The 26850-nt window shown below is 46.6% G+C and overlaps 1 protein-coding gene across 1 annotated transcript in view; it reads left to right on the top strand.

Moving 5' to 3' along the window:
- Positions 1–26850, top strand: part of TCERG1L (transcription elongation regulator 1 like) — a 197870-nt gene that overhangs the window by 137199 nt on the left and 33821 nt on the right. Inside the window, exons 7-8 of the mRNA XM_084758363.1 lie at positions 6208–6362; positions 19942–20011. Coding sequence (XP_084614489.1) covers positions 6208–6362; positions 19942–20011 — 225 coding nt within the window. The remainder of the gene's footprint in view (positions 1–6207; positions 6363–19941; positions 20012–26850) is intronic.

The raw sequence follows: 26850 nt of genomic DNA on the forward strand, positions 1-26850 counted from the left end.
GATTCTTCTAGAAGATGGAGTGAACAAGGAGGAGGACCCGGCTGTTACCTGTGTTGACTAGGAGCAGGGCTGTGAGACTGAGCCGCAGCTGCAGCTGGAGAGGGTTCAGACCCAAAGAAAGTGACAGAACCACAGAGGTGCCACTTACTATACAAAATGGCTAATTTCCTGCTGCCTTAGGCTAGTGGAGGGCTGGTCCTGGTTCTCTCCTCTCTGACTGGCAAGCTGATAGTAGTGGGGACTCTACAGCAGAGCCCATATGGGCAGTGCACAGGATATGAAAGTGTAGGGGAAGCACTAAATGCTTACACACAGATGGAGCAGCTCCATTGCATGGACAAATCAGAATTGGGCCTCCTAGCTGGTACCTGTGTAGTATTACAGAGGGTGTGGAGGGTGATGCCCTTGCATCCATTGCTTTGTGTCTTCCTAACCTCGCCTCTGCTTAAGCTATAGTTCCTTTCCTGGTAAAGTAGCCCTTTAGCTAAGGTATGTGTGTGTTGGAAGATCTCACAAGCATACAGTAAGGGACAGGTGACATGGCACACAGCAGAATGACAGAAGAGGCTCCAGGGGTTCCCAAATCAAGTCTCTTTACTTCTGACCTGTCACCCCAGTGTTCTTCCTGTGTCTAGGGGAATCTTGTTCACTTTGGTCCCATGATGGAACCCCTCCTGCCCTGTGGGATGATTATAGCTAAGCACAGACCTTGAAAAGTAGGACAAGTGGGAAGATATGAGCCTCCAGCCTGGCTCAGATCCTGGAAGGAAACACTTTGGCAGAGGAACAGAAATCTCAGAACGAAAGTCCCCTGAGGACCCATGGCTGGAGAGGTTTCCACATAGGCAGAGCTGACATGGCTGCAAGAGGTGTCACTCTGAACCTCAGAGCTGCCTGGTAGGCAGGAAGTTGAAAAACACAAATCTACCTGTTGACTTTTTTTTCATTCTGTCTTCACACTTTAGCAAACTGAGCCGAGAAACATAACAATTGACAGGACTCCCAATAAACAAGACTTCCAGTCTCACGCACACAGGTGTAGGAGACTTGAGCAAAGGCTGAAGGTTAAAACCATGCAGTGTATTTCTTGTTTGCATCCACGTGTGCAAAACCTCCAAGGAGCTGGTCATGTTGAAGAAACCTTAAAAGTTTGAGAGGGAAAAGGGTGGCCCCTGTCTGCCCACAGGGACAATCTATGCTTAACAGCTAAGTGAGTCAAAGGTGATCCAGAGCATCCTTTGGCCTCCCTACCACGTAGGACGCAATCCTATAGTCTAATTGCACCAAGAGATGGCCAGGTTGTTTCTTCAGACACATTACTGTAACATTAGTAACACAAAGTCAATCCCTGAATAAGAGTGGATCCAGAGTTCTGCCCATTCTCCTCTCATGGTGGGTGTCAGCTAAACTACTAAAGATCATTCCAGGCCCTGTAATAACCTCTTCAGACAACTCTTCATTTCAGAAGGGCACAGAGATTAGTATCCTTGGGTGGTTTGAAGGGACCCAGAATCCAGACACAGCTTTGAGGGCACTGAGGAGGGAAGTGTGTGCACCCCACTTCCACTCAAAGCGAGGCCTTGCCCATGAGAAAGCTGAGCGTGTACCTGTGAAACCTTCTGTTTAACACTGAAATGCTTTTCTTGCAATTTTTGATGACACAGGGACATTTCAAAGGTAATGGCTAAACAAAGAGTAAAATCCATGAAGCTTTGGCTCAAAGGGCAATAAATGTCAACATCAATGATTAATTAGCATCCGAGAGTCATTTTAGAGATCATGGATTTATAAATAATTAGCTATTTTCATGAAATTTAAACGATGTGTACTGAACATTTCACGTCGTCTCACTTTTCTAAGAAAGTGCAGATTGATGTGGTTCAAGTTTGGTCAGCAACTTACCAGCTAAGTTCTTCCTGAGTGCTGTGGGAAGAGAAGTGTCCAGACAACAAGTCAGGGGACATGGTACCATCGCAGGCACCGCCTCCTACCAAGGCCTCACACTTGATTCTTGTCCTAAGATGCAGATGCAGTTAAAGCACTTGGCCAAATGAGCATGGTGTGTAGCCAGGGTCTGGTGCTCTTGTCCCACAGAGAGGCCAGTGGTGGGCAGGCCATGTGGGGCAAGAGACGTTTTTGGGTCCAACCACTACTGGTGTGGGTCCTAGAGTGGCCCTTCAAACAGCTGGGTGGAGTTAGTCATCCTAGGCACATTCTTTGTCCCTGGCTTCATGTTAATGGCATGGCTTTTATTCTAACCTAAATCATTTGATATTTTAAGACTATCATAACTATCCATTAATTGCATACAGCCTTTAAAAAAATAGAATCTCTGATGTGTAGCACTGTAAGTATTGCGCTTTGCTGGGCTTTAAAACAATCTGCATGAAAGGATGTTCTTGGATGAAGTTGGCAGATCAGCTTCAGAGAGAAGGAGTAGTTCCCCAGGCGTGACGCATATGGATGTTTGACTGGAGAGAGAGGTGATTAGGAATCATGGTTATTAAGGGAGAAGCAGGCTGGGCCACATCAGCGCAGTGTCAATTTTTCATGTGACATGTGATCACGCTCACTCAGCTGGGAGCAAGCATCACTCTTCTTTGAGTACATACTGCTGAAGGGAAACCAAATGTCACTTTGTCCCCTTTGCATAATTGAGCTTTTATTATGTCAGAGAAGGGACAGGTAAGGTGTTACTGCTGGGGAGGGGAGCTGAATGCTGAATTAAATGTCAAAGTGCTTAGGTACGGCAGATGGAGGAGGAGGCAGGAGGAAGCTACCACTTAGACCCAGGCTAAAGAGGCCTCTGGAGGTTGCCCCCTGGGTGGATGAGGGGAGGAATGAGTAAGTCCCAGCTCTGGGTGTTTTTTATCAGTCTCCATGAAGGTATGCTTGAGTCCTGAAACAGTGCTAAGGCAGGAGGACCCACTGTAACTCCTCACCTGTGATTTTTAACTGTCTTAAACTGTGTAGGGGAGGTCAAAGGTCAGAGTAGCTGTTAAAATTAAAAAAAAAAAAAAAAACAACCAAAAAAAAAACCAAAAAACAAAAAACCCTGTAGTTAAGGAGAAAGGAGAGTGATCTCACGCCCTCTTGAGATAGATCCTTTAGGTAGCCCTAAATCCCTGCCAGGTTTCTTGGAGATAGCCTGGGCCATGTTTGGAGAGGAAGAGCCCGCACAAACACTCCAAAAAGGCTAGTCTGCATGAAGCAGCTAAAGACAGCATACAACAAGGGCATGCAAAGAAGCAAACGAAGACGAACCCTGGGTGCACAATGTAGGAGCTCAGGTGGGGCACACCTTGAGGAGCCATCCCTGTGGCCTCTCTGGGTGCCACAGTGAGAATGCACGTGAGCAGCAGGCAGGGTTTTGTCAGCTCTCCCTAGTCCTCTCTCCCAACCCCTGCCTGCTCTCACCTCAGAATGTAAGAAGTAGGAAAAAAAAAAAAAGCAGTATTGACTTCAGGAGCAATGTCTTTCCAGATCCTGAGAAACTTCCCACTGGCATGCCTCAGTACGGGGTAGGGAGGTGGCGGGGGGGGGGGGGGGATGTGACAGTCATCTTAAAGCTGTGTACATTCTCCAGCACAGAGCTGCTGACAGTCATGTGTCCGTTGCTCTTTATCCCTGTCCTGAGTGTCAGATACAATATTTCTGTTTGCTAGGAACTCACTCTGAAAACCACCAGGGTTAGGGGCGGGGCATGGCCAAAGTGCTTGGGTTGCAAAGCCTGTTCCTCTCACCTTCTTGCTTAAACTCCACAAGGCACACAGTCCTCCTCCTGCAACTGGACCACGGACCACCCCAAAGCCCAGTGCAGGTCAGTCCCTTGTAGAGACAAAAACCCCAGAGGGAGAGCAGCAAAGGGGACAGGGAAGCTCTTTGTCCATTGATGGCAAACCAGACCCAGTGAGCACCAAGCTTCATCCTGCACAAGAATGCCTTACCCTGGATGGAGCATGCAGGGCAGAGTCCAGAGAGCGAGAAGCCACAGGTGTGTTTGTTCAGGGTTCATATAGGCAGCAGGCCAAACTTGATTTCCCACTCCAGTGGGCTGAGCAGTAGTGATTCTCCCACACCTCAGGCTTTACTATTAAAGGGCAACTTTATTACTAAAAGCCCTTTTCTAGAACAAATCAACCGCCACCAGATCTCTGTACACATGGGGCCTCTCAGTGTGGGGATCCTGTATCAGACTTAAATAACTCCAGTGTGCTAATTACATCCTCCGGGATCCAGGGACATTTTGAGAGAAGAGGGATATGGCTGCCATCCAGGAATTATGTGGCATGATTAGGGAAGGGGAGCTATCCATGTACTTAAAATGGGCATAAAATGAAACATAAAATTAATTTTGCATGTCATAGCCAGCCCCGTCTAGTTGAAACCAACCGGAACAAGTGGACGGGCAGATTTCCTCTTGGGAGTCACATCTATTTACCTGTCACTGGCCCTGCAGTTCAATTCCACACGCTCCCCCTGGGCTCAGGCACAGGAACTGGCTCTTTGCAGCCTGGATATAAATGTGTACTGTGTTAATTGTCACTCCTCCCCCTCGACGCTAATGCTCCATTAAGTCTCTAATTAGCTCCATTCCTCCCTGGCTTTAGAAGTTTGGTGGTGGCAAGAAGGGAAGCAGGCGATATTTCCTCCTCCTTGAGGCATTGCAGAGAGCCAGCTCTTCCTAGGGTGGGATGCACTGGTGTGGCTTTGTACTTGGGCAGCACTTGCTAAAGCCACTGCCTCCCACAGAACTTTGAAAACGAGGCCTGGGGTGATTTGGTCATATATATACATATATATATATTTTTTTGAGGTGTGAAGTCTGTTTCTTTAGTGAATGAGAGAGCTTGGGAGATAGAAGAGAGACACCTGAGAACCCAGAGACACTGACCTGGGCCACTCAGCAGAAAGGCCTTTAGATACATGTTCCCAGGGGGCCCTGCATCTTTGACTTCAAGGAAAAGAACAACTGCAGAAGGCTATGAGCCTGGCTCCCTTGCACTGTTCTGGTTGGTGGAGAGATTCAGGTAGCCCCTTCCGGAGACCACGCTAACCTGCACAGTTTGGCCCTTCACTCCCTGCGCTGGAGACTATACCCAGCAACCCTCTTATCTGTTCAGACTTAAAGGTCTAGGGAGCTTTAAGTAGGGTAGGGGACTCATAACCCTCCACCACACAGCGTCCTGGACCACCTACACCCCAGATGTGCAAGCTACCTGTCCCAGCCCAGCGGCCGGCCCACTTTTCCAGATCTATCGACTTACTTTGAGCCAAGTTTCCAGTTGATGGGGAGATCTCTCTGTGGCGACCCAGGGTCCACAGCTGACAGCCGACGCTGCCACTGGACTCCAGCACTATGGGGGCAGCACTCCTGCTCTTCTCCACCCAGAAGCAAAGGATTGCCCACCCTCATCTGAGTTCAGCCTCTCATCCCTCCACTCCTCTCATGCCCAAGCCCCTTCTCTGACCAGAAGAGTTTCAGCAGAGCTCAGTGTGTGGCCCTCAGGATTCTGGACAGCTAGGGGTTTCCACACAGACCACATGCAGGGAGCCATCTGTTCCCCATTAGGAAAGCCTGCTAGAGCCCTGCGGTGGGGCCTTGGATTAGCTGAGGCTGCTGTGTGTCTCCCCATCCCCTCCTTGATCTCCATCCCTGAGGACTGACTTGCAACTGTCTGTTGGCTCTGTTTGAAATCCATTTTAGGGGATCAGAACTTCCCCAGCAGAAAAGCCACTGGGCACAGGGTCCTTTAGCCCCGCGGCTCCATGAGGTGGTGTGTCTACGATCTGCCGGTCATCCGAGGAGCCTCCTCGCTTTAGGTCGATGACCGGCGCAAGGACTGTACTTTGTTTTGTCCGTTGGCTCTTTGTTTGAGTGAGAGCTGCCTTCTTCACCTGGAGCTGGGACTGCAGAAGCTTGAAGTTTTTGGACCAGCCTTCAGTTTTTGAGTCACTGGTCTCCACTCCCAGGTCATCATATAGGGACATCTTTTTGAATTAATGTCGGCCTTCCGAGACGATCTTGCCCATGGGCCACGGCGGCGGCAACTGTCTTTGTGCTTTCTCCCCTGGGTGCTCTGCCCCTTCTCTCAAGCTCTGTTCCCCAGTACTTCCCATGCAAAGACACCCATACTGTTGTGTTAATTAAACACACCAGGACACACCAGTGACTAAGGTGAGTTTTTTTTTTTTTAACTTTCACAGGTGTGTGGTCTGGACGGGTGACGACCGCGTTTTCTTCTTCAACCCGACCATGCAACTGTCAGTCTGGGAGAAGCCAGTGGACCTGAAGAACCGTGGGGACCTCAAGAGGATCATCGAGGACCCGCCCCACAAACGCAAGCTGGAGGCCTCAGCAAGTAATTAGGAGGGGAGGCATGCCACTGTGGGAGGGTTACACTCTGTCTGGGGACAAGAGCCGAAGCTGCTATCCCTGGCTACGCCGGGAAGTGGCTCTAATAGAATCATGTTCAGGACTGCAGACTCACAAATTAAGGTTTTGTGACACTTTCCACCGAAAACTTGACCCTTTCGAGTTTGGGCTTTTCATTGCATCCCATGAGGTCATTAGTGCAGCAATAGTGCAGATGGCCACCAGCTGTCCTTTAGCTTTCTTCTCATATACCTCGATGGTCTGCTCTGTAGAGCAGATGTGGGCAAATGCAAGCCTGTTTCCTTCAATCCCATGGATCACTTTAGACCCTGCCCTCCCCCCCCCCTTCATGGAAGTCATTGCTATGTATTAATGGAAGCCCAGAGATGGAGGTGGGGCAAGGAGCCTTCGGTCATGTAGCGGCTGCTAGTCAAGGAGGCAGCTGTTTCTGACTGGCCTGTGAGGCCTATCTGAACCCTGTATTGCTTTCCGAGGGGTTACTTTTCAAGAAGACAGATGCATGTTTATGAATGGTGCATGGGGAACCCCGACTCCTAAGCACGTGAATTAAAATAGCATCCTCGCAGGGGTGTGCTGGGGACTGAGCATGTCTCACACATACTAGACAGTCTTTATGCTGACCACCAAGCTGTTTAGAGCCCAGGCTCTTTTTACTTGTTTTTTGGGGTGCAGGGTCTCATCAAGTTGCCCGGACTGTCCTTGAACTCATGGTGTGGCCCCCAAAGGCTTTGGACTTTCAATTCCCCTGCTTCAGTTGTCCAAGTGGAAGGAATCAGAGGCCCACACCAGGCCTTATTTTCCATGCTGAGAATAGTTTATATACTCTAAAAAGCCAGAATGGTGGGCATGGGATTTTTTTTTACTTGTTTTCAGGAAGTTGTTTAATCTTAGGAGGCATTTTATAATGCTTATAGTGATTGTTTATTTCACATTATCTAGAGCTGAACAAGATGACGTCAGCTTCCACTGATGGTTAAATTGGAACCGTTTAGAAGGCTGCACATTAATGTCCTCTTAGCTCTCCTCACAGTGCTGAGGGACGTGGAAGCAGGGCCTCTTAGGAAGCCAGACTTAATCTTGAATGAGTGAGAAACAGCAAATATAGTATGTCTACTTCACTTTAGCACAACATCTTCCAGAGAGTTTTTCCAGCTGATGTTGAGAAAATAAAGATGTCCCAGGTATATATTTTACTGGGTAAAAAACCTTTTAAAATGTCCCTGTGTTCAAGGATGAGATGGGACTTGTGACTGTTTCTCCCTTTTGATGAAAGTGATATCTGAATCCAAGTGAACATTTTCCTCTCCAAAGAGACTTTATAAACCCTGCAGATCAGTCGCTTCTGGATCTCAGGCAAGAGGAGGTGCACGGGTCAGAAGGAGCAGGAGGGTTTCAGAGCCTCTGAGAAGCAGATGCCATGCCTTACTCACCCTGGCAATGATGCCATTTGCTGAATGGATGGTGTTGATGCTCTTTGCACCTCAGACTCTTCCAGAAACTTCCATGTGCTCTTTTGATTTCCCCCAAAGGACTGGCAGCAAGGAGAAATAAATTAAGTTCTTAAGAGTTGAGTGCACAGCGACTTTCTGTCATGTGGACCAAATTAGGCCAGATCTGAAGAGACAGGGAGGCATCTCCAGAGCCTCTGCGCGGTCATCTGGGGAGGGGGCCATGGGCAAAGGAAAGGAACCTGAGTCACCCAGGTCATATAGGTCAGTGCTTCCGTTTTACCTCAACAGAGATGACACCTCCTAGGTACAAATTCAGAGCCCAGAGTCTAGTCTCACACACTCCCAGGAATGTCTGCATAGCTTAATGAAAAGCTACAATCTTAGGATAGTACACCCTTGAGACAGGAAGACAGAAAAGTCTAAGACACGTGACCACAAAGTCATTTTTATCTTTAAGAGAAGATCACAAGACAGTAGGCATTTTCCCACATGATTTTTTCCCTACACATCCAGACTACAGTTTTCCCTTCATCCTCTCCTCCTAGTCCCTCCCCACACCTCCCCTTTGCTTCCCTATCCCATCCACTCTTCCTCCATTTCTATTCAGATAAGGGCAGGCCTCCCATGGATATCAGCAAAGCATGACTTATCAACTTGCAAAGTAGCAATAAGACTATGTACCTCCCCTCAGTATGAGAAGGGTCCCAACAGCAGGCAAAGGAGTCAAAGATCCCCCCTCTGCTCCCTCACACTGTTAGGAGTCCCACAAGAAGACACACCATGCAGCCATAACATGTGTGCAGAAGGCCTGGGTCAGTTCCATGCAGGCTCTCTGGTTGGCAGGTCAGCCTCTGTGAGCCTCTATGAGCCCAGGTTAGTTGACTCTTTGGGTTTTCTTGTGGTGTCCTTGACTCCTCTGGCTGCCTTCCACAAGACTCCCTGAGCTCTGCCTAATGTTTGGCTGTGGGTCTCTGCATCTGTTTTTATCAGGTACTGGATGACGCCTCTCTGATGACAATTGGGCAAGGCACCAATATTAGAATATCATTAGGGATCATTTCATTGACTTGTTTTTTTTTTTTTCTGACAGTCATGTTTGGTAGACTGCCAGTGGAGGGATTGGGACACCAACCCAGTCACATATCTTTTGACTTACAATTTGTTTTGTCTATAAGATATGCTGAGGGAAAGGCAGTGAAGCAATTGTGTGAGTGGCCAGCCAATGACTAGTCCAGCCTGAGATCCACGTCACAAGAGGGAGACCATCCCTGACACTGCTCAGAGAGCCAGGACCCAGAGGCTGCATAGCCCAGAGACCTAGGAGAGAACCAAACATGACATTCCATATGATTCTTAAGGACATGCAAATGGCCTTCGCTTTCAGCTTCTAGTTGTCAGGTAGACTTGTACTTTGAGACCAGAACTTCTAAATCCATGAAATCTGACAAGCAAGTAGGATTAATTCTGGAGGACTGATTAATGACAAAGGTCTGATGGTCTCCAGCCCACAGCAGCCTCATGACATCTGCCCCAGATGCTGGCTTTCCACGGTTCACAGATGATGTGGCTTTGTTAATATAAAGGTTCCAGGGAGGTGGCTGGTGGCAAATTTTGTTTTGTATTTTGTCCAGTTGTGATCCAGTCTGGATTTGAGTGTATTGATACATGCTTCTTTGTAATCTAAACAGAACAATTTAGCACTCTGGTTGAGTGTTGTTCCCCACTGGTTTCCAAGAGGCAAATGAAATGAATGGGCTTGGTATAATGTCAGGCGGTGTGTGTGTGTGTGTATGTGTGTGTGTGTAAGAACATGTAAATGTGAGTACATGTAGATGTGAGAGTTTATGAGAGAAAAAGAGAGTATGTAGTGTTTATGAAAGAAATGTGTAGTGAATATGTGTGTAAATGTATGAGTCTGTGTGTGTATGTGTATATAAAATGTGTGTGAATATGTGTGTGTATACATTTATGTGAGTGTGTATATGTGTGTTTATATATGAGTATGTATGTATGTGTGTATGTATGTATGTATGTATGTATGTATGTATGTATTTGTGTTTATGGGAATGTATGTGTCTGAGTGTGTATGTGTTTATGTAAGTATGTGTGTATAGTATATGTATGTGAATATGTGAGTGTAAATGGGTATACATATCTATGTGTGTATATATGAATGTGCAGGTATACATGTATGTGTGTATGACAGTACAGATATATGTGTGTGTATGTTAATATGCATGTGGTATGTGTGTATATGAATATGCATGTGTATATGTGAGTATGTATATGTGTTGTTTGTATATGCATATGAGTGTGTGTTTATATGTGTTTATGTGTTTCATTATGTATCCATGTGTGTATGTGTGTGGTGTTTGTATATATGTGACTGTATGTGATGCATATTAGTGTGTATATAAATGTGCATATGTATTGTATATATGTCCGTATGTATGTGTGCATGTGTATCTGAATGTGTGTAAACCCATATGAATGTGTGTCTGTGTCTGTGTGCATGTGTGCTTGTGTGCTTGTGTGTGTGTGTGCATGCACGTGTGTGTGTACTGTGAACATTTATGATATAAGCCAACGGGGTGTGAGCTCTCAGGATCAGTTTACTGGTCGTAGCCCAAGTGCTTATCCTTTGTCATGCAGCAGGTAAGGAGGGAATCCAGCTTTTCACTCTCCTGGCCTTGCTGAGGGATTCCAGAGAAGATCCAAATTGCCCTCTAATTACCTTGTAATGCATCCAGATGTTTTATGGCTCTGTACTTCTGCTATTGAACTAACGTGAAATGAGAAGCACAGGCCTCACCTGAGCCCATCACTGCACGCTATGACTGTGCAAACTCCTGCCATCGGAGGAGCTCACAGTTGTGTCTCCAGCACACTCCACAGAAGCGCTAATCAGCAGCAGCAATGTCCACTCTTTCTGGGCGTGGGTAGGAAACTCTTTGCCATCTGGTCAATGCACTGGGAGCTTTATGCCCTTGCAGCCCAAATGCTGTGTCTACAGAGTGCATCCTGTTTCTGCACTGGGAGGCCCTTTCACTGGGGCCTAGCACAATGCAGCATCAAATCCCAAAGTGCATTAGATACCTGGTCACTGGGCTCTTCCTCTGGGGTGGGAGTAGAGGAAAGGCAGGAAAGCAATGATTATTCCACTTTTGCCTGCTGTTCTCTCTCTTCCCTGTGGCAGAAGATAGCAGGAGGCCCGGGGATGGTACAGAAATGGTAGGCATCCCCTTGGCAGAAGCTACAGAGAAATACGTAACAAGGGGCTCCTATACCTAGCTCCCAAAGTTCTCACAGCTCTGCAGGCTGATGCTGCATGTTTGGGGCATAAATTGCTGAATGTTGCCCTATAACAAAACAAAAAGAGCAGATTTCAGTAGCATAGAGCAGAAGGCCACTGTGAGTGTCCTGGGTGAACACAAGACATGTCCTTCCCACAGCTCGGGGGAGGGTCTGTTTCCTCCTCTTTTCTGAATTCCGTGGCCTTCTGATTTCCTTGGCACATTGTCCCTTCCTCCATCTTCAAAGCAACTCTCCAGGCTCTCTGACATGGGCCCTCCCTTCTTCTTTATGCACTTTTCACTATCCAGGGCCAGTTGAATGGTACAGGACGATCCCCTGTCACTATGTAAACTGCATAGCAACTGTGAGTCTCTGAGTGACCTAACATAGTCCCAGGCTTCAGGTGACTTTGATGACGTTGTTGGGAGGTATCTCTGCTTTCCATGATCTCTGTACCTACCTCTGATCACAGAACAGGGATCTTGCTCAGCTCACAGGTCAATCACACCCACGTATGTCTGGGTGGGACTTGAAGGCTGGTGGGTCTGACCTGAGGCTCGAGAAAACCTGCCTGGTCAGGCCTCACAGGGGAGAAGTCAGGCAGAGGTAGCCTTGGCTAACAATTTCTTGTTCCCTGCGCAGTAACAGAGACAAGCAAGAGCTTCCTCAGCTTCAATTGCTGTGCAAACACTTTAGTCATTTACATTCAGGGCAAATGTGGATATTACAGTGACAGACATTCCACTAAGTAGGATAAAAATCATCCTGAGGGTAAACACAGCTGCAGCTGGTGAAGGGGCCACTTCCTAGATATTGTGTGGCCAAGACAGTGTGTACTGGCTCTCCACATCACAAAGGGACCAGGTGGCCACTGAAAGGCAAAATCTGGAGCCCTCCCCGAAATGTAAGCATGTGTTTCCCTAGCCCAAGAAGAACGGGGGCTGGTTACACAGAACACCTGCTCAGCTCTGTTGAGAGACGGATGCTTACAGCCGAGCCAAGCTCTGTATGGTGTCCCTTTTGAATCAGCCACGCCTCTGCCCGATCTTTTCACAGTGGAGGCAACAGGAACCTTGTTTCATAAGGTCCATTCCAATGACTATATTGGTCTATCTCTGTATATGACACCAAATAAGCAGGGGGAGGAAGCCATGGTCTCTTGGGAGAGTCCTACACAGACTTTAGCAGGAAACAGAGGACCAAATGCAGGGAGAGTTCAATAGGGGGCTCCAGCTTGGAAAGGAACAAGTCATGTCAAGAGGAGCTGACACCAGCATCACGCAGGCGGAGGGGTGTGTGTCTTAGGATGCCATCGTAACACTTTCATCACAGCTGCATTTGGCCTCCATCTATCAGGAAAGGCTAATGAGCAGTTCAGGGCTCATCCAGTGTTAGCTCCTATTCCTTAGTTCAAGAAAGGACCCTTGTCACCCTCTGCTCCTTCAGCCACTGCCTGCGATACGGATCTACACAGCCTGAATCACTGTGGTTTCCCAGAATCAAACTTTTACCCATTTCTCACCTGTCTTGTGATATGGGAGGTGCGATGAAGAAGGAGAGGGAAAAGGGAACGAAGAGGGAACTTAGCTCTTCTTTAAGCCGAAGGGTTTTTCAGAGTTGATATTGATCAAGCCTAGGCTTGACACTTGCCATTGCCCATGATAGTGAATACAGGCAGATCAGGAAGCCATATGCCTTCTGAGGATATGGAAACCAAGCACAGTGACCATCCAGGCCAGTAGCCTTGGTCTACCCTGAGCTACAGCTCACATTGACATCACATATGGGATGCAAGCATATGGCATGTTGCAGGCCCTGCGGCTAGAGGAGCAGACCAATTCAGAAGACCTAAGCCATCCATTTCTGGGCTAAGAAGAGGAGGCCTGTGGTAGGTTCCACTGTGGTCTTAGAGCATGGTATAGAGAGAACACACTAATTGAAGCCTTGGACAATGATCTTGAAGGTGCATCTTCCATGATCTCTAGCAAAATGATGCATTTTCCCCATGAGTTTCAACAGGGAACCCAGGTCAACCAAACAAAGCACCCCATAGAAGCCATCTCCCGGGTAGGCAGCCTGTGGCATCGGCTCCCACTCAGCCCATGCTTTCTTAGCATGAGCTTCTTTGTCATTGCATCAGTCCCATAATTCAAATGTGCCCTAGGAGTGCAGAAGATAGTGCTAGTACCTGGGGGAAGGGGGGGCGTGTCAGACTGGATCTGTAGTGGGCATGCACATGGAGCCGCTGTGCACTGGGCTTAGTATGGCTGCGTCCTTCTCCCTGGCTTTTGTCCCCGCTACAAACTAGCTTTCTACTCTGCTGGCAGCCATCTGTCTCCATTATGGCCTCTGTTCCTAAAGAACCCTGACTCTTCCTGGAGGGGCATAAAGAAATGTATACGTATCAGGCATCAGATAAGGTACCAGCAGACAAAAGAAAGGACTGTCCAAGCCAGCTTGGTGAGCCAGTACATTTACTGTGGCTGAGTGCATGGGTAATGCAAAGGCAGCCATACCAAGCTGCCAGTCCTCTGGGAAATTTATGCGCAGTTGCCCTAGTGAAGAGTCCCACTCTAGTAAACTGCTTATCTCTTATATAATCTTAGGAAGGAAGGACCTCACAAAGGTCTTATAAAAGTCTCATGAGCCTTTGAAGGTTCTCCCTCTACAACACAATTTGAGTAGGCCCAGGCTGGCTCATGAGTGTGCTCACAGCCACTCAGGTCAAGGCAGTGATGGGCATGTCCAATATGGAGGGGACGGCTCCTTTCTTCTACCTCTTACGTTTTTCCACATCTTATTCTATTATGGTTCCTGATGTCCTTGAAGGAGGGTCTACACACACACACACACACACACACACACACACACACACACACACACAGTGGTGGGGGGGCGGGGGGCAGGGGACTTCTTCTATTTGGTGTTGAGCATTATTAGGCCACTATGCCATAGCACAGAATAGACACCTGTTCCCAACAGTTTCAGTCACCCTGAATGAAACCTCTGCAGTAACTGTGGCCCACTGTCAAAATAAGGCTCCTTTGACTGTGAGTTGACAGTGGCAGTAATTTATATGCATAAGCAAAATGTTTGGGGGAATTTGACAGGTAAATCCCATCTATTTAGCATAACAATAGCAGAAGCCTCTTCTCTGAGGTCTGTAATTTCCCCAGTCTCAATTTTTCCCCCTGGATTATAGTACAAAGCACAGGTTCCCTCTATGGACCAGGTCATAAATTCAACCAGAACAGAAACGCATGCCTGTTTCCGTAACAGCCATGCCACTGTTGCACACAGAGACGGTCTTGCCTAGAATGCCAATAGGCAGGAGTGACTGACTTAGACTCTATACCTTGTGACTGCCTGGAACTCAGGTACAAGCCACACCCCAAGGAGCTGACTTGCCTCATCTACCACTCTTGAACTCCATAATTCCTTATTAAGTTTCAATGACAGATTATACCTGATGCACCCTGACATAGTCAGGGTGACCCCTCCACTAATGAAGGAACGTCTCAGAAAGGAACGTTGTCTCAAAGATACAGATCCTTTTGTGCTGGCTAACAAACCCCAGTCCATGAATTCTATAATTCAACATGTGTTTGCTTACATCAATATATATATATACATTTTCATAAGAACATGCATTATATAATTTCATATTATTGAAGTTGCTGTATCATCAGAAACATGCATCTTAAATTTCTAATATTGTGGAATCTTCCTCTGAAGGGATCGATCGATCAATACACACTCCCACTGATGTACTCTGTACCAGCATTGTATATCACCAGAACTTAATGTAAAACCATTCTTTATTTCAGATGGCATTCCTTTAATTTTGAGTGATTCTCAGGGGTTTGTTGGTCATTTGTTTTGTGTTTCTGGGAATACATTTACGTTTGTGCTTCTCGTTGAATTATAGGGACTCCTGTAAATTGAGGGATTAATGTGTTTGTGTATATCTTTCCAATATTTTTCCTGAGCTCTGATCTTTTCCATAAAACAGTTTGTTCATGATTTTTTTATTCTGAGAAAATATATGTAGCATGTAGTGTACTAGTTATTCACCTTAAAATCTACATTTAGCATCATTAAATTTATTTACAGTATTCCATACCATCACCAGTAGCTACTCCTAAATCTTTTCCATCTTCCCAAACAGAAGCTCTGTCAGAATTTGGCAGTAATTCCCTGTGTTCTCCTCCTGTTGGCTTTTGGCACCCTCCCTTTACCTTCTGTCTCTAGAGAGAAACATCTGCACACGTGCCAGAAGGGTGTAGATTCATCCTTGTGCATCTTGCTGGTGTCACTTAGCATAGTGTCTGCAAAGTTTATTGGGGTTATAACCCACTTTAGAGCATCATTTCTTTTATGCAGAATGACATTCGATCAGATGCAAACTCTACGTTTTGTTCATTCGTTCATCTGTTGAGGACATGTGTCATTCACACTTTCTGGCTGAGTGCTACAAAAATAAGTAGAACAAGATGCTGCCCTGGGACTGGAAAGATACTTTGGTAGTTTAGAACACTGGCTGCTCTTACAGAGGACCCGAGTTCAGTTCCCAGCACCCACCTAGTGGCTCACAACTACTTAAAAAAGCAGGGCACCTGACACCTGCTTCTGGCCTTGGAAGGCTCCTGCATATGTACGATGCACATATACTCATGCATCTGAAAATTATAAAAATTATTTGTGCAGTGACTGAACCGCTTTCCACAATGGCTGAAGTACTTATTGCATTTCCTCACTTGCAAGACTCAAAACACTTATCCTCTTCCTCTGCTGACCTTTGTTTATTTCTGGTCTGTTGTCTTGTTGTAAGTGTGCTCACACCCATCATCACGGATATGAAGCTGGCTGGAATTGTGTATTTGATTCCCATTTACTTAATGGCCAATAACCTTCAGCAACTTTTCCTGCGGTCCTTGGCCACTGTAGATTCCTTTTTGAAGAAATGTCTACTCAAGACTTTTCTCCCATTTCACTGGGTTGTTTTATGTTGTGCTGAGTGGTAGGCTTTCTGAGACTTCCAGATGTTAGTCTTTTACCAGACATAAGATTTGTAACATACAGTTTGCAATTTCCACTTAGCTGGAAGTGGGGAGAGCACGGTGCCTCACTCCTCTGGTGCAGTGTATGATGCACAAAGCGTTTCATGTTGAGCTTGTCCCATTTACTAGTTTTTCATGGACCTTGTATTTTAGATTTATTTTCATTTTTTTACTATGCTCTTTGTGGGGAGAGAAGTGTGCATATGCAAATGCAGGTGTCCACAAAGTCCAGAAAAGGGTATCAGATTCTCCAGAGCTGGATTACAGGTTGTTGTGAGCCATCCTAGATGGGTGCTGGGAACCAAACTCCTGTCCTGCACAAGAGTGATATGCACACTTAACAACCACACCATCTCCTCAGCCTCCCACAGGGACTGTATCTCTGGTATCATGCCTAAGGCATCCTTGTGAGGTCTGGCGTCTGAAAGTCTCTTTGCTGTGTTACTAAGACGTTTTGCATTCTCAGTTCTTTAGTCCATGCCCGATCTCTCTGAGTGAAATCAGTCTGTGTGCTTCTTCCAGATAAGTCTCTTAAGCTCTTTCCTGTTTGTGTGCTTTGTCTACTGCTTCAGCTAGGCATTCTGGGTACTTTTAGGTGGAAACTCTTTAGGTCTTTTTTTTCCTACTTCATGGGAATTGCTGACCTGGCTTGCTGCTGGCTGGTACAAACTACCTCTGATGTTTCAAGTGACCTTCCTGTAGTGTGTTGTCTTCTTTGCAAATGATCACAGCTGTTTCTTCCCCATCATTCCTGAAGCCAGTGGAGGATGGAAACCTCTCCCAGCACTGCTCATAGGCTCCCTAGAGGGAGGGAAGGAGAGAGGGAGGGAGAGAGAGAGAAACTCACCCAGTGGAGGATGGAAACCTCTCCCAGCACTGCTCATAGGCTCCCTAGAGGGAGGGAAGGAGAGAGGGAGGGAGAGAGAGAGAAACTCACCCAGTGGAGGATGGAAACCTCTCCCAGCACTGCTCATAGGCTCCCTAGAGGGAGGGAAGGAGAGAGGGAGGGAGAGAGAGAGAAACTCACCCAAAAAAATGCATTTTGTGTGACTTTCCCTGTGATCTTGTCCTTTTAAAGTCAGTCAAATTTACAAATACTTTTCTTTGTGATTTATGGAGTTTATATCTGGAATAAATTGTCTACTCATGTTAAAATTATCCAAAATGATCAAAAGGCCTCCTAAACAATAACCAACACCACACACATTTGTCTCGAATAGCATCTGTGTAATACTGGGTATCCTTTGCATCAGGACCTCCCTGGAGTGTGATGAGGTAAAAGAGTAGAGCTGTCTCTGTCCCCCATGATGACCTGTCACTGCATGTCTCTTCATCCCTAAGCAAGTCTACAGCGAAGACAAGTGGATACAGACTGGTCACGGTTGCTTGTCACGGCCAAACTAGAATTGTCCCTTTGTACACACAGGCAGGAGAAGCACTTAGAAGGCACGCATAGTCTCATGGATGAGCTGGAAGCCTATGGAATCTGGCCCCCTCATCCTGCTAACAGCTGCACACCACATGCTAAGAGCAAAAACATGGGTAGTTAGACTGCATGGTTAACTGAGGCGCTCCTACTGTCTTAAGTGCCGGGCATAGAGAGTGGAGGGTTTGACTGATTGATTGAAATTTTTGGATTGGTGAGAATTTCATAGATGAGTATAATGTGTTTGATCTAGTCCACCCATTCATTTCCTTCCCTCCAGTCCCACCCCGACACCACTATCTTTCCCTCCTGGTTGCATGGTTCTCTTTTCAAGTCAAAACAACCCATCGAGTCCACTAGTACTGCCAGTGTGTTCAGGGGTGTGTAGGGCTATCTACTGGATCACAGATAGCCTCTCAGGGGACACATCCCTGAAGATAACTGACTCTCCCTCTCCCAAGCAGCTATCAGTTGCCAATAGTTACTCAGCTAGTGGTGGGGCTCTCTGATGCCCACCCCGCCACGACAGTATTTTGTTTGGCTTGATCTTATACACATCTTGTGCGTATTGTTAGGTTCATATGACCTCTGTTAGGTCATATGAGCAACTGGCCCATTGTGTTCAGAAAACAGTTTCTCTGTAGTCGCCCACCACCTCTGGCCTTTGTAATTTTTCCACACACAGTCCCTTCTGTGATGATTATACAGAGCTTTGGGTATTTAATATTGTGTCCCATTTAGGGCTCAGTGATCCAGTCCCTTATTCTCTATATTTTGGCCATGTGTGGGTCTCTGTGTTCTTTGCCATCTACTGTAAAGAGAAGCTTCTCTATGAGGGTGGACAGATGCAATGTTCTACAGGAATAACAATAAGTCTTAAGGAGTCATTTTAATACTATGCCCATTTGTCAGAATAATAGTAATAGGTCCTCCCTCCCCCAGGTCCTAGGACCTAACTAACCTGTGGATCTTAGGCCCTTTAATAGTGCCAGGAGTAAGTTCTGACTCATGAAATGAACCTTAAATCCAATTTGAAAGTGGTTTATTGCTTCTGTGACATGTGTGGCACTGTTGTACCAATGGGCAAGCCTTGCTAGTCCGGTCATTGTTGTATATGCAGGATAAGCGTATTGATTACTTTTCTATCCTGGTAGCATGCATAGCAACTTCAGCACCATGAAAGCTAACTCTAGTAGAGAGGAAGCTTCCAGGTCAGTGCCCAATGGTAAGTGAAAAGTAGTATTTTAAAAGAAAAGATAGGGAGGTGGAAGTTAGAAGATCAGGAGTTCAAAGTCAGCCTTAACTATATGAAAGAGAAAGAAGAAAGGAGGGAGAGAGAGAGAGAGAGAGAGAGAGAGAGAGAGAGAGAGAGAGAGAGAGAGAGAGGAAAGACACATGGCTCTGAAATTACTATCGTGAGAGTAGTAGAGCAGAGAGAAGCACTGGGCCTTCCAAGAAGGAAAAGGCAATTCTCAGCAACAGAGGGGCAGGGTGTGACCCAGGTAGCAGAGTGGAGACCTGGAGGCACACCCGACCAAGCCAATTCCATTCCTTCTCCACTGTCAACACAAGGACCAGCTTACAAAGATGGTAGATATGGGAGTATACAGACACAGAGGGGCAAACAGGCTAGGCTATCTCTTATTGTACTGGGATCACAATCCACCCAATGCGTCAGAAATGACAAAGCTGTAGAACCATCCCTCACTCATTCTTGCTCTCTTGGAGTCATACGGAAAACCCCAGGGCACCAATACTCATTTTTCCTTCTGTCGTTTCATGCAGTATTTCCAGGCTGCACCATGCAGCTTGAAAACAGTAATGCATCTCCCAAACAGTTGGGCTTTGGAAGCAGAGTCACCTGTGGTGAAGATTATATGGTGTCCTAAACAGACCTGTGTGGCTATTGCAGTGGAAGGGGGTTGGGGGAGCTCCGGGTACCAGAGGCTGATACGGAGAAACTAGCACTTCAGCAGCCAGCTGGCAGAGGCAGTGCTCATACCAGCGTGGGAAAGGCTGATGCTTAGAGTGGAGCAGTGGTTGGTTTTTATCTTATCTACTCATCGAGCCCATCTTGAGGGTCTTGTTATGGGTTTGAAGGGCTGGCGATGGCCTCTCTGACATCAACAGTCAGGTATATTTTTCTAACAAAATGCAAAGCAATACGCACCAAAGAAGGCAAGGTCATGCGAGTCATGTCAGTGCCTAACTTCCTACTTTTCAGATGGGTTGGCTTGAGCACCGCACCTGCCTGCTGGCTTCCGGAGCTTTGAGCCTGACCCTTCAGCTGTGTTAATGTGATGTCTCTTTCAGCTGAGAGCAGTGATGGATCCAGTTCAGAAGATGGCAGCGAGGACCAAAGTGTGAAAACCAAGAGGAATAGGTAGGTGGGGCTGTTCTATCCTATAGTGTCTTTCCTTGGTGCTTTGGTGATGTGGAAAGAAAGTGCTTTGACTACCTTGAATTTGAGTTAAAAATTAACTGTAAAGCAGGCAACTGGATTATCTCTTGGTGCCTATTCTCTGGACACCTCACTGATGTTCAGGGTCACATGTTGAGCTTCCAGAACCATGTGGAAGTGGCCATGATGGCCCACTGCTCAGGGCAGACCTGAGCTGTGTAAGATACTAAATCAAAGCAGGAAGTTCTGGCTGGATATTGCATCTGAGTCTTGTTTGACATCTATCCAGCCCTTGTCTCAGAAGTTCATCTGAAACTGAGATTGTAGCCTGGGCTGGTCTGCAGAACTGCATGTGGCCCGTAGTGACATGCAGGGATCTGTCAACGTGGCCTGTAACCACATGTCTGCAAGGGTGGGATAAGAAACGTGTCCTTTCTCTTTTAGTGTTTCTCAAGAGGCCACTGGTCTGTCCTCTGTATACTGAACATCATTACAGACTGGGGCTACTCTGGGGCAATATAGGTATCTAAGGCCTCAGAACAAGACAGGTGGAAGGAAGGATCTGGCTGCAGTACTTTTCAGGGTACTTAGTGAACTTAGTTGTCTTTGGTGCAAGTAGGATATGGATAAATATCCCACTGGCACCTGGGAGTTGCTTGGGCCCATCAGGCACCTTCGCCAGTGCCCCTGGGTACTGTAGCAGCTCCTCGCTGGAGCTCCCCAAGTCCAGGACCAGAAATTCAGAGGTGTTCATCAAGCATGTTGGGAAGATTGTCTCTTCTAAAAATGTCCCTTAGAAGAAGAAGCAAAGACTTGACATAACAAAGATTGAAATCTTGTTTCAGAACCATTATCCTTTTCTCCCTGCCCCCCACCTCCTGTGGTCCTTCATCCTGAGATCTTTCAGTAAACGAAAGGATGGAGGGGAAACCTGAGGCTGTGCCAGTGTGCCTACAGATGGAACTTCTTATGGATTCTCCTTTCTAATGGATGCCTCAGTTAGACTGGAGGACGACAAGGGAGTTCAGAACCAGGAAAAAGCCCACAGAACTTTACAGAATTATGCAGTGTAAATTTTATGCAGGTAAAAATTATGCAGGTCAAAGGCTGAGCCTTTTCTCTTTTCTCGTCCTGGTCTCCTTCTGCTTTGCCTTAGTGTGGAGATGACACTGGATGTGCGAAGGACAGGCTGCCACAAAGCAGGGACAGAATGACCCTGGGGTCAAAACTTTCATCCAAATCTTGGGGGGGGGGGCTCTGCTATCTGACCACCTCAACTCTTGCCTTTAAAAAGGTCACTTTGTGGGAGGGTCAAAGAACACCCCTGTAGCACAGGAGATTTTTTTTTTTTTTTTGGTTTTTCGAGACAGGGTCTCTCTGTGTTAACCTTGGCTGTCCTGGACTCACTTTGTAGGACCAAGCTGGCCGCGAACTCACAGCAATCTGCCTGCCTCTGCCTCCCAAGTGCTGGGATTAAAGGCGTGCACCACCATGCCCAGCCCCACAGGAGATTTTCATCCAGGGCCTTTGATGGTTCAAGGGATGGAGGAATGGGAGGAAGGGCAGCCTCTTTTGCTTCCCTGTCCACACTGTGACTGTCAGCCAAGCTGTCCCAGCTGGCATATATACACGTACACTGAGTTTGAAACTCGAGAAAAGCTCCCTGTGGTGCAGGAGAAATGGACTGGCCACGGCTTCTGAGCAGTTGGCATTTAAATAACAGCAAAACATTAATTTTGGTTTTAATCATCTGAATGACTTCCAGAATTAAAAACCGACTTTGAAACAAGCGCAGATGTTTCCGGCGGAGCTGCTCCAGTTTCTGCAGTTGTTCACAAGCACCATCCACTGCAGCTGTGGGAGGGGCTGGTGCCTGTCATATGCTGGTGTGCCTCCAGGCTCACCAGGTACTCACCCAGGGCTGCCTTGGGTGAGACTGTGGCAGCAGATCAAGCTCTGGCAGGAAAATGTTCTGTAGACATGAAGTAGCCGGACTGCGGACCTAGCATATTTTAGGCAGCTCTGGAAGTCTTTCATTCCTGAGCCGGTACACAGAGAGATGCTGAGTCTTCCCTGTGCATGTAGAAGGTGCAGGCCTGCTCTGCGCATGCAAAGGCTAGCCCTTCTCAGTGTGTGCCAAAGGTAGGCCTGCCCTGTGAGTGTGTTGAAGGGGGATCTGGTCTGTGTGTGGAAGATAGGTCTGCCTCCTTGCCAACAGGCAAGGCTGTTGTTTCTGCAGCCCTACCAGGGTGCAGTTTCTTACCACACATTTTTCTGCAGTGCCCATGACACATCATGCTTCGGTACTAATGGCCCGCACTGCATTTGGCCAGTGGCACCTCAGAGGTCTGGGCACTGAATGCATTTGATATCATAGAAGTTGGCATAAGCAGCAAGGTAGGATGCCTCCACAGCTCCTTCTGGAGCCCTTTCATCTTGACTTGCCCCCTTTAGTATAAATAACAACGTGTTTCTTTTTCCACTTTAAAAAGCACCAAAAACTCTCTTGCAAGGGTTAGCTCCTGGCCCAATATGTCATGATATATGCAGATATGCATGTAGGGACTAACTCATGGTGATCGTGGTTCTAGATTCTTCTCCACCCCTGCATCTTTGATGAGCTCTGGCACGGCTGATATGCACTTAGGGTGTTCAAATGCAGATGGAATTAAATTGATTGTGCAGATAATGTAGACGCGAAATGATACTTCCCCTAAAATTCCCTTGGAGGAGAAATATGTCACAATGACAAGCTTTCAAAACACAAAAGTATTTTAAACTACCTGGTGAGTGCCATTTCCGAAAGCTTGTTATTTACTATTTAGTGAGATGTGTTCCTGATGCAAACTCATCCATCTTCCCTGGGGCCAGAAAATTGACTCACTGCTGCGTGTCCCCTTTATGTACAGTGAGCATTTGGTGGCCCTGCCAGCCTCTACCTTCTGAAGAGTGGGTCTTTTGACAGCTTGAACCAGTGTTTGATGCCTGCTATCTATTTTAGGGAGCTGGGACTTTATTTCAAATTCAAATGGAATTATTTTGGGGGAACTCGGGAAAAATTATGTCATCTAGTCTAGAAATCAGAATGGAAGCAACTATGAGACATTATAGAGAAGTTGTCATGGGCACAGTTGGCAGCTTGCCCCTTCCTGAGAAGCTGGGTCTTGCCAGGCAGGCCTGGGGGGTCCCAATGAGTCAGTGGACTTTGTCTTTCAGTTGCCATTAGCACATTGGCTTTGATAACATTTTTGACATTTCCACAACACTGGTATAGATTTCTTACAGTAGATTGACTAAAAGATGGGTTGTGTTGTTTTCCCTGGTGGCCTCTAGCCTTTTGGGATGCAATTGATGACACCAGACATATGGAGCTGACTGTCTCCTGCCATGAAGTTGTCAGGTCCAGTAGAGTGTTGTGATGGTTAGTGATGATTATCAACTGGGCAAGATCTAGAATTACCTAGGAGACATGCCTCAGCTAGGGGTAAGACCCACCCTTAATGTGGACAGCAGCAGTCCACTGTCTGAGATCTCAGACTGGTTAGAATGGAGAAACCCAATGGAGCACCAGCATTCATCTCTTTCCTCCTCCCGACTACAGACACAGTGTGACCAGCTGCCTCCCTCCTCTGCCATCATGCCTTCCTTGCCATGATGGACAGTGCCCCCAAACTATGAATCACAATAGACTATTGCTTCACTTGTTTTTGTCAGGTGTCTTGTCACAGATATGAGAAAAGTGACTAATATAGGTACCTTTTGAGGTCATATACAGCTCTACCTGAAGATTCAAGATGCTGGAACAAACATCTTGTTGCTGTCTCCAAATCTGCCCCTATTGATCTACACCTAGAAACCAAGGTTTTTCAGATGGAACTGGGAGTGTAAAGCAATTTCAGACCACTTAGGATGAGGTGGGTCCCATAAAGTCTCCCCACGCTTGTGATTCTCCTCGGGAATTATAGGACTATGATTCATCTGCTTGTAGGTCTTTACTCCAGACATGATTATAGGGCAAGGTGAATCCTTTCAGAACAAATGAAAAATGTCATTCTCCAAAAGACAAACACAAGAATTTCATGGTAACTTTTTCTTTCTTTTTTTTTTTTAATATTTGTATTCTTTTTTTTTTTCTCTTTTATTAATTTATTCTTGTTACATCTCAATGGTTATCCCATCCCTTGTATCCTCCCATTCTTCCCTCCCTCCCATTTTCCCCTTATTCCCCTCCCCTATGACTGTTCCTGAGGGGGATTACCTCCCCCTGTGTATGTTCATAGGGTATCAAGTCTCTTCTTGGTAACCTGCTGTCCTTCCTCTGAGTGCCACCAGGTCTCCCCCTCCAGGGAACATGGTCAAAGGTGAGGCACCAGAGTATGTGAGAAAGTAATATCCCACTCTCCACTCTACTGTGGAGAGTGTTCTGTCCATTGTCTAGATCTGGGTAGGGGTTTAAGGTTTACCGCCTGTATTGTCCTTGGCTGGTGCCTTAGTTTGAGTGGGACCCCTGTGCCCAAATCTGCCTATCATAATGTTCTACTTGTAGGCTTCTAGGACCCTCTGGATCCTTGTACTTTGCAATTCTCCCATGCTTCTCTCATCTAGAGTCCCACTAGAATGTCCTCCCCTCTGTCTCAGTTTCCTGGTAAGTGAAGGCTTTCGTGGGACATGCCCCTTGGGCTAATATGCAGATATAAGTGAGTATATTTCATGGTAACTTTCAATCCTGGGCCAACAAGGCCAAGATTGTTGCGGCTGGGTGGGGGGCGGGGGGAGTTGAAGCTCCCAATCCATGGACAGATCAAGTCCATCCCTGGATAGTGTTGTCTGGGGGAGATGGCCCCTGTGCAATGAGAGAATGGCTGTTACCTAGTCAACAGGAAAGAGGCTAGCATACAGAACCCCTGTCCTCTCAGTGTAAGCTGACACCTTTTCCTTCCTACCCCAGTGTCTTAGTTACTTGTCTAACACTGTGACAAAACACTATGACCAAGGTAACTTATAAAAGAAAATGTTTCATTTGGCTTACAGTTAGGGACCATGATGGTGGAGCAAATGCATGGTGTCAGGAGCAGCTGAGAACACATATCTTGGTCTGCAAGTAGGAGGCAGAGAGAATGGGTGACAATGCATGTTCAAAGCCCCTAGTGACACACCCCTTTCAAAAGCCACACCTCCTAATCCCTCCCAAACAGTCCCACCAACTTGAGACCAAGTATTCAAACATATAAGCCTGTTGAGACCATTTGGAAAGCTAAACTATTGAGTGTGGAAACTATTTTAAGATGCTGTAAGATGATGTTCTGAAATTGCATCTCTTAAGATTCCCCTGGATGACATAGAATTCTCTGCCTCTCCATGCCAGCCCTAGTGGTCTGCCTAATTCCCTGGGAATCTTGTGAGACAAGAGAGTCTGTGAGAGCTTTGTAGTCTTTGACATGTGCAGTGATGAACACATTATTCACTTCTACTTACCTTTTAAGTAATCCCTTACACTTAGCTCATTCTTGTAGGTAAGGAATTGACTCTTCATAGAAATCTGTGGCTTTACAGATGGTGTTGGGCCTGTGCCATGTGTCACTAAGGTATTCCACACAGGACCCTTCATTGACATCTGCCGGTGAGAAGACCGAGTGCAGAAGCAGCGATTTGTCATAGGATTTCAATTTGTCTTTTTAAGCTCCAACATGAACAGTCCCCTGAATTTATTTCCTTTCTGAAAGGGACGGAGATACTCAGTCATTTCTTAGACTGGGGAGCATTAGTCAGGAGACCATTGTGTTAAAGCCATTGGTGCTGTATCTGGACACAGGGCTATTTCCTTGGGGGCAAGGGTGAGTCAGGTGGGTTTTTATTTCCTATCAAGCTTTTCATTTAAACTGAGAGAAGTCTGAAATCTGGCTGGTAAGAAACAGCCTAGAGTGGGGTCTAGACTGCTTGACCTCTGATTGTTTTTCGTTGGCTCTTATATATACCCTACTTAACTGCCATCCGTCTCATTTACATCCATTGTGTAGTGAACACTGGGCCATCACTGGCCCCATGATCTTCATCTTGCGTGAGCAGGGTCTAGCAGGCATCCTTGGGATGGCTCAGGCCGGCGGCCGAGGACTTGGAGTTAAAAATCTCAGTGTGTTATTTCTGACCTTCCATCTCCTGAACAGAAAATGGCCCTTTGCAGAATCTCCTCCAATGAGGATCTATTCATATCTTCTGTTCAAAAACCCTACAGTCTGGTGGTTGTTCTTGGGCCTTCCTGGACTTTGCAGTATAGCCCTGAGCACATGCAAGTCCTTCCTCAAAGCAGCAGGCCACTCTCACATGAAGAGAGGAAACCGTTCCTTCTCCACCTCAAGGTTCTATCTGACTAGCTCGTCAATCTGTGTGCAGAATTCAACCAGTCAATGTTTATTGTGTGGTTATGGTCTGCCCGGGGTTCTATAGGCATCACCATAGGAACACAGAATGACACTGTCAAGTGGACAAGGAAAACCACCTTTAAAAAAATAATAAAACAGATTATTAACAGCGTAGACTATTCCAAACCCTTCAAAGGCACCGCAGCTATGTAGGCCCCTTTCTTCTCCTCTCCCATGAAAGAAGCATTGCTTTCCATGTGATAAATAATAGTCTAATTCTGATCTGTGTGGTTGTCTACTCCTTTGGGGATAGAAGGTGGTGATAATTCCACATGATCAAAGGTCAGCAAGGCAAGGGAGCCAGTGTATGCTCTTAAAGAGGGACGCTGCCCGAGGGCCTTGCCTGAAGGCAGGAAACCGACAAGGAGAGGACGTTGTGAGAGAAGCATGTGGGTGAATTTG

Source organism: Acomys minous, assembly GCF_964271855.1.
Source record: "Acomys minous genome assembly, chromosome: 2".
Lineage (NCBI taxonomy): Eukaryota > Metazoa > Chordata > Mammalia > Rodentia > Muridae > Acomys > Acomys minous.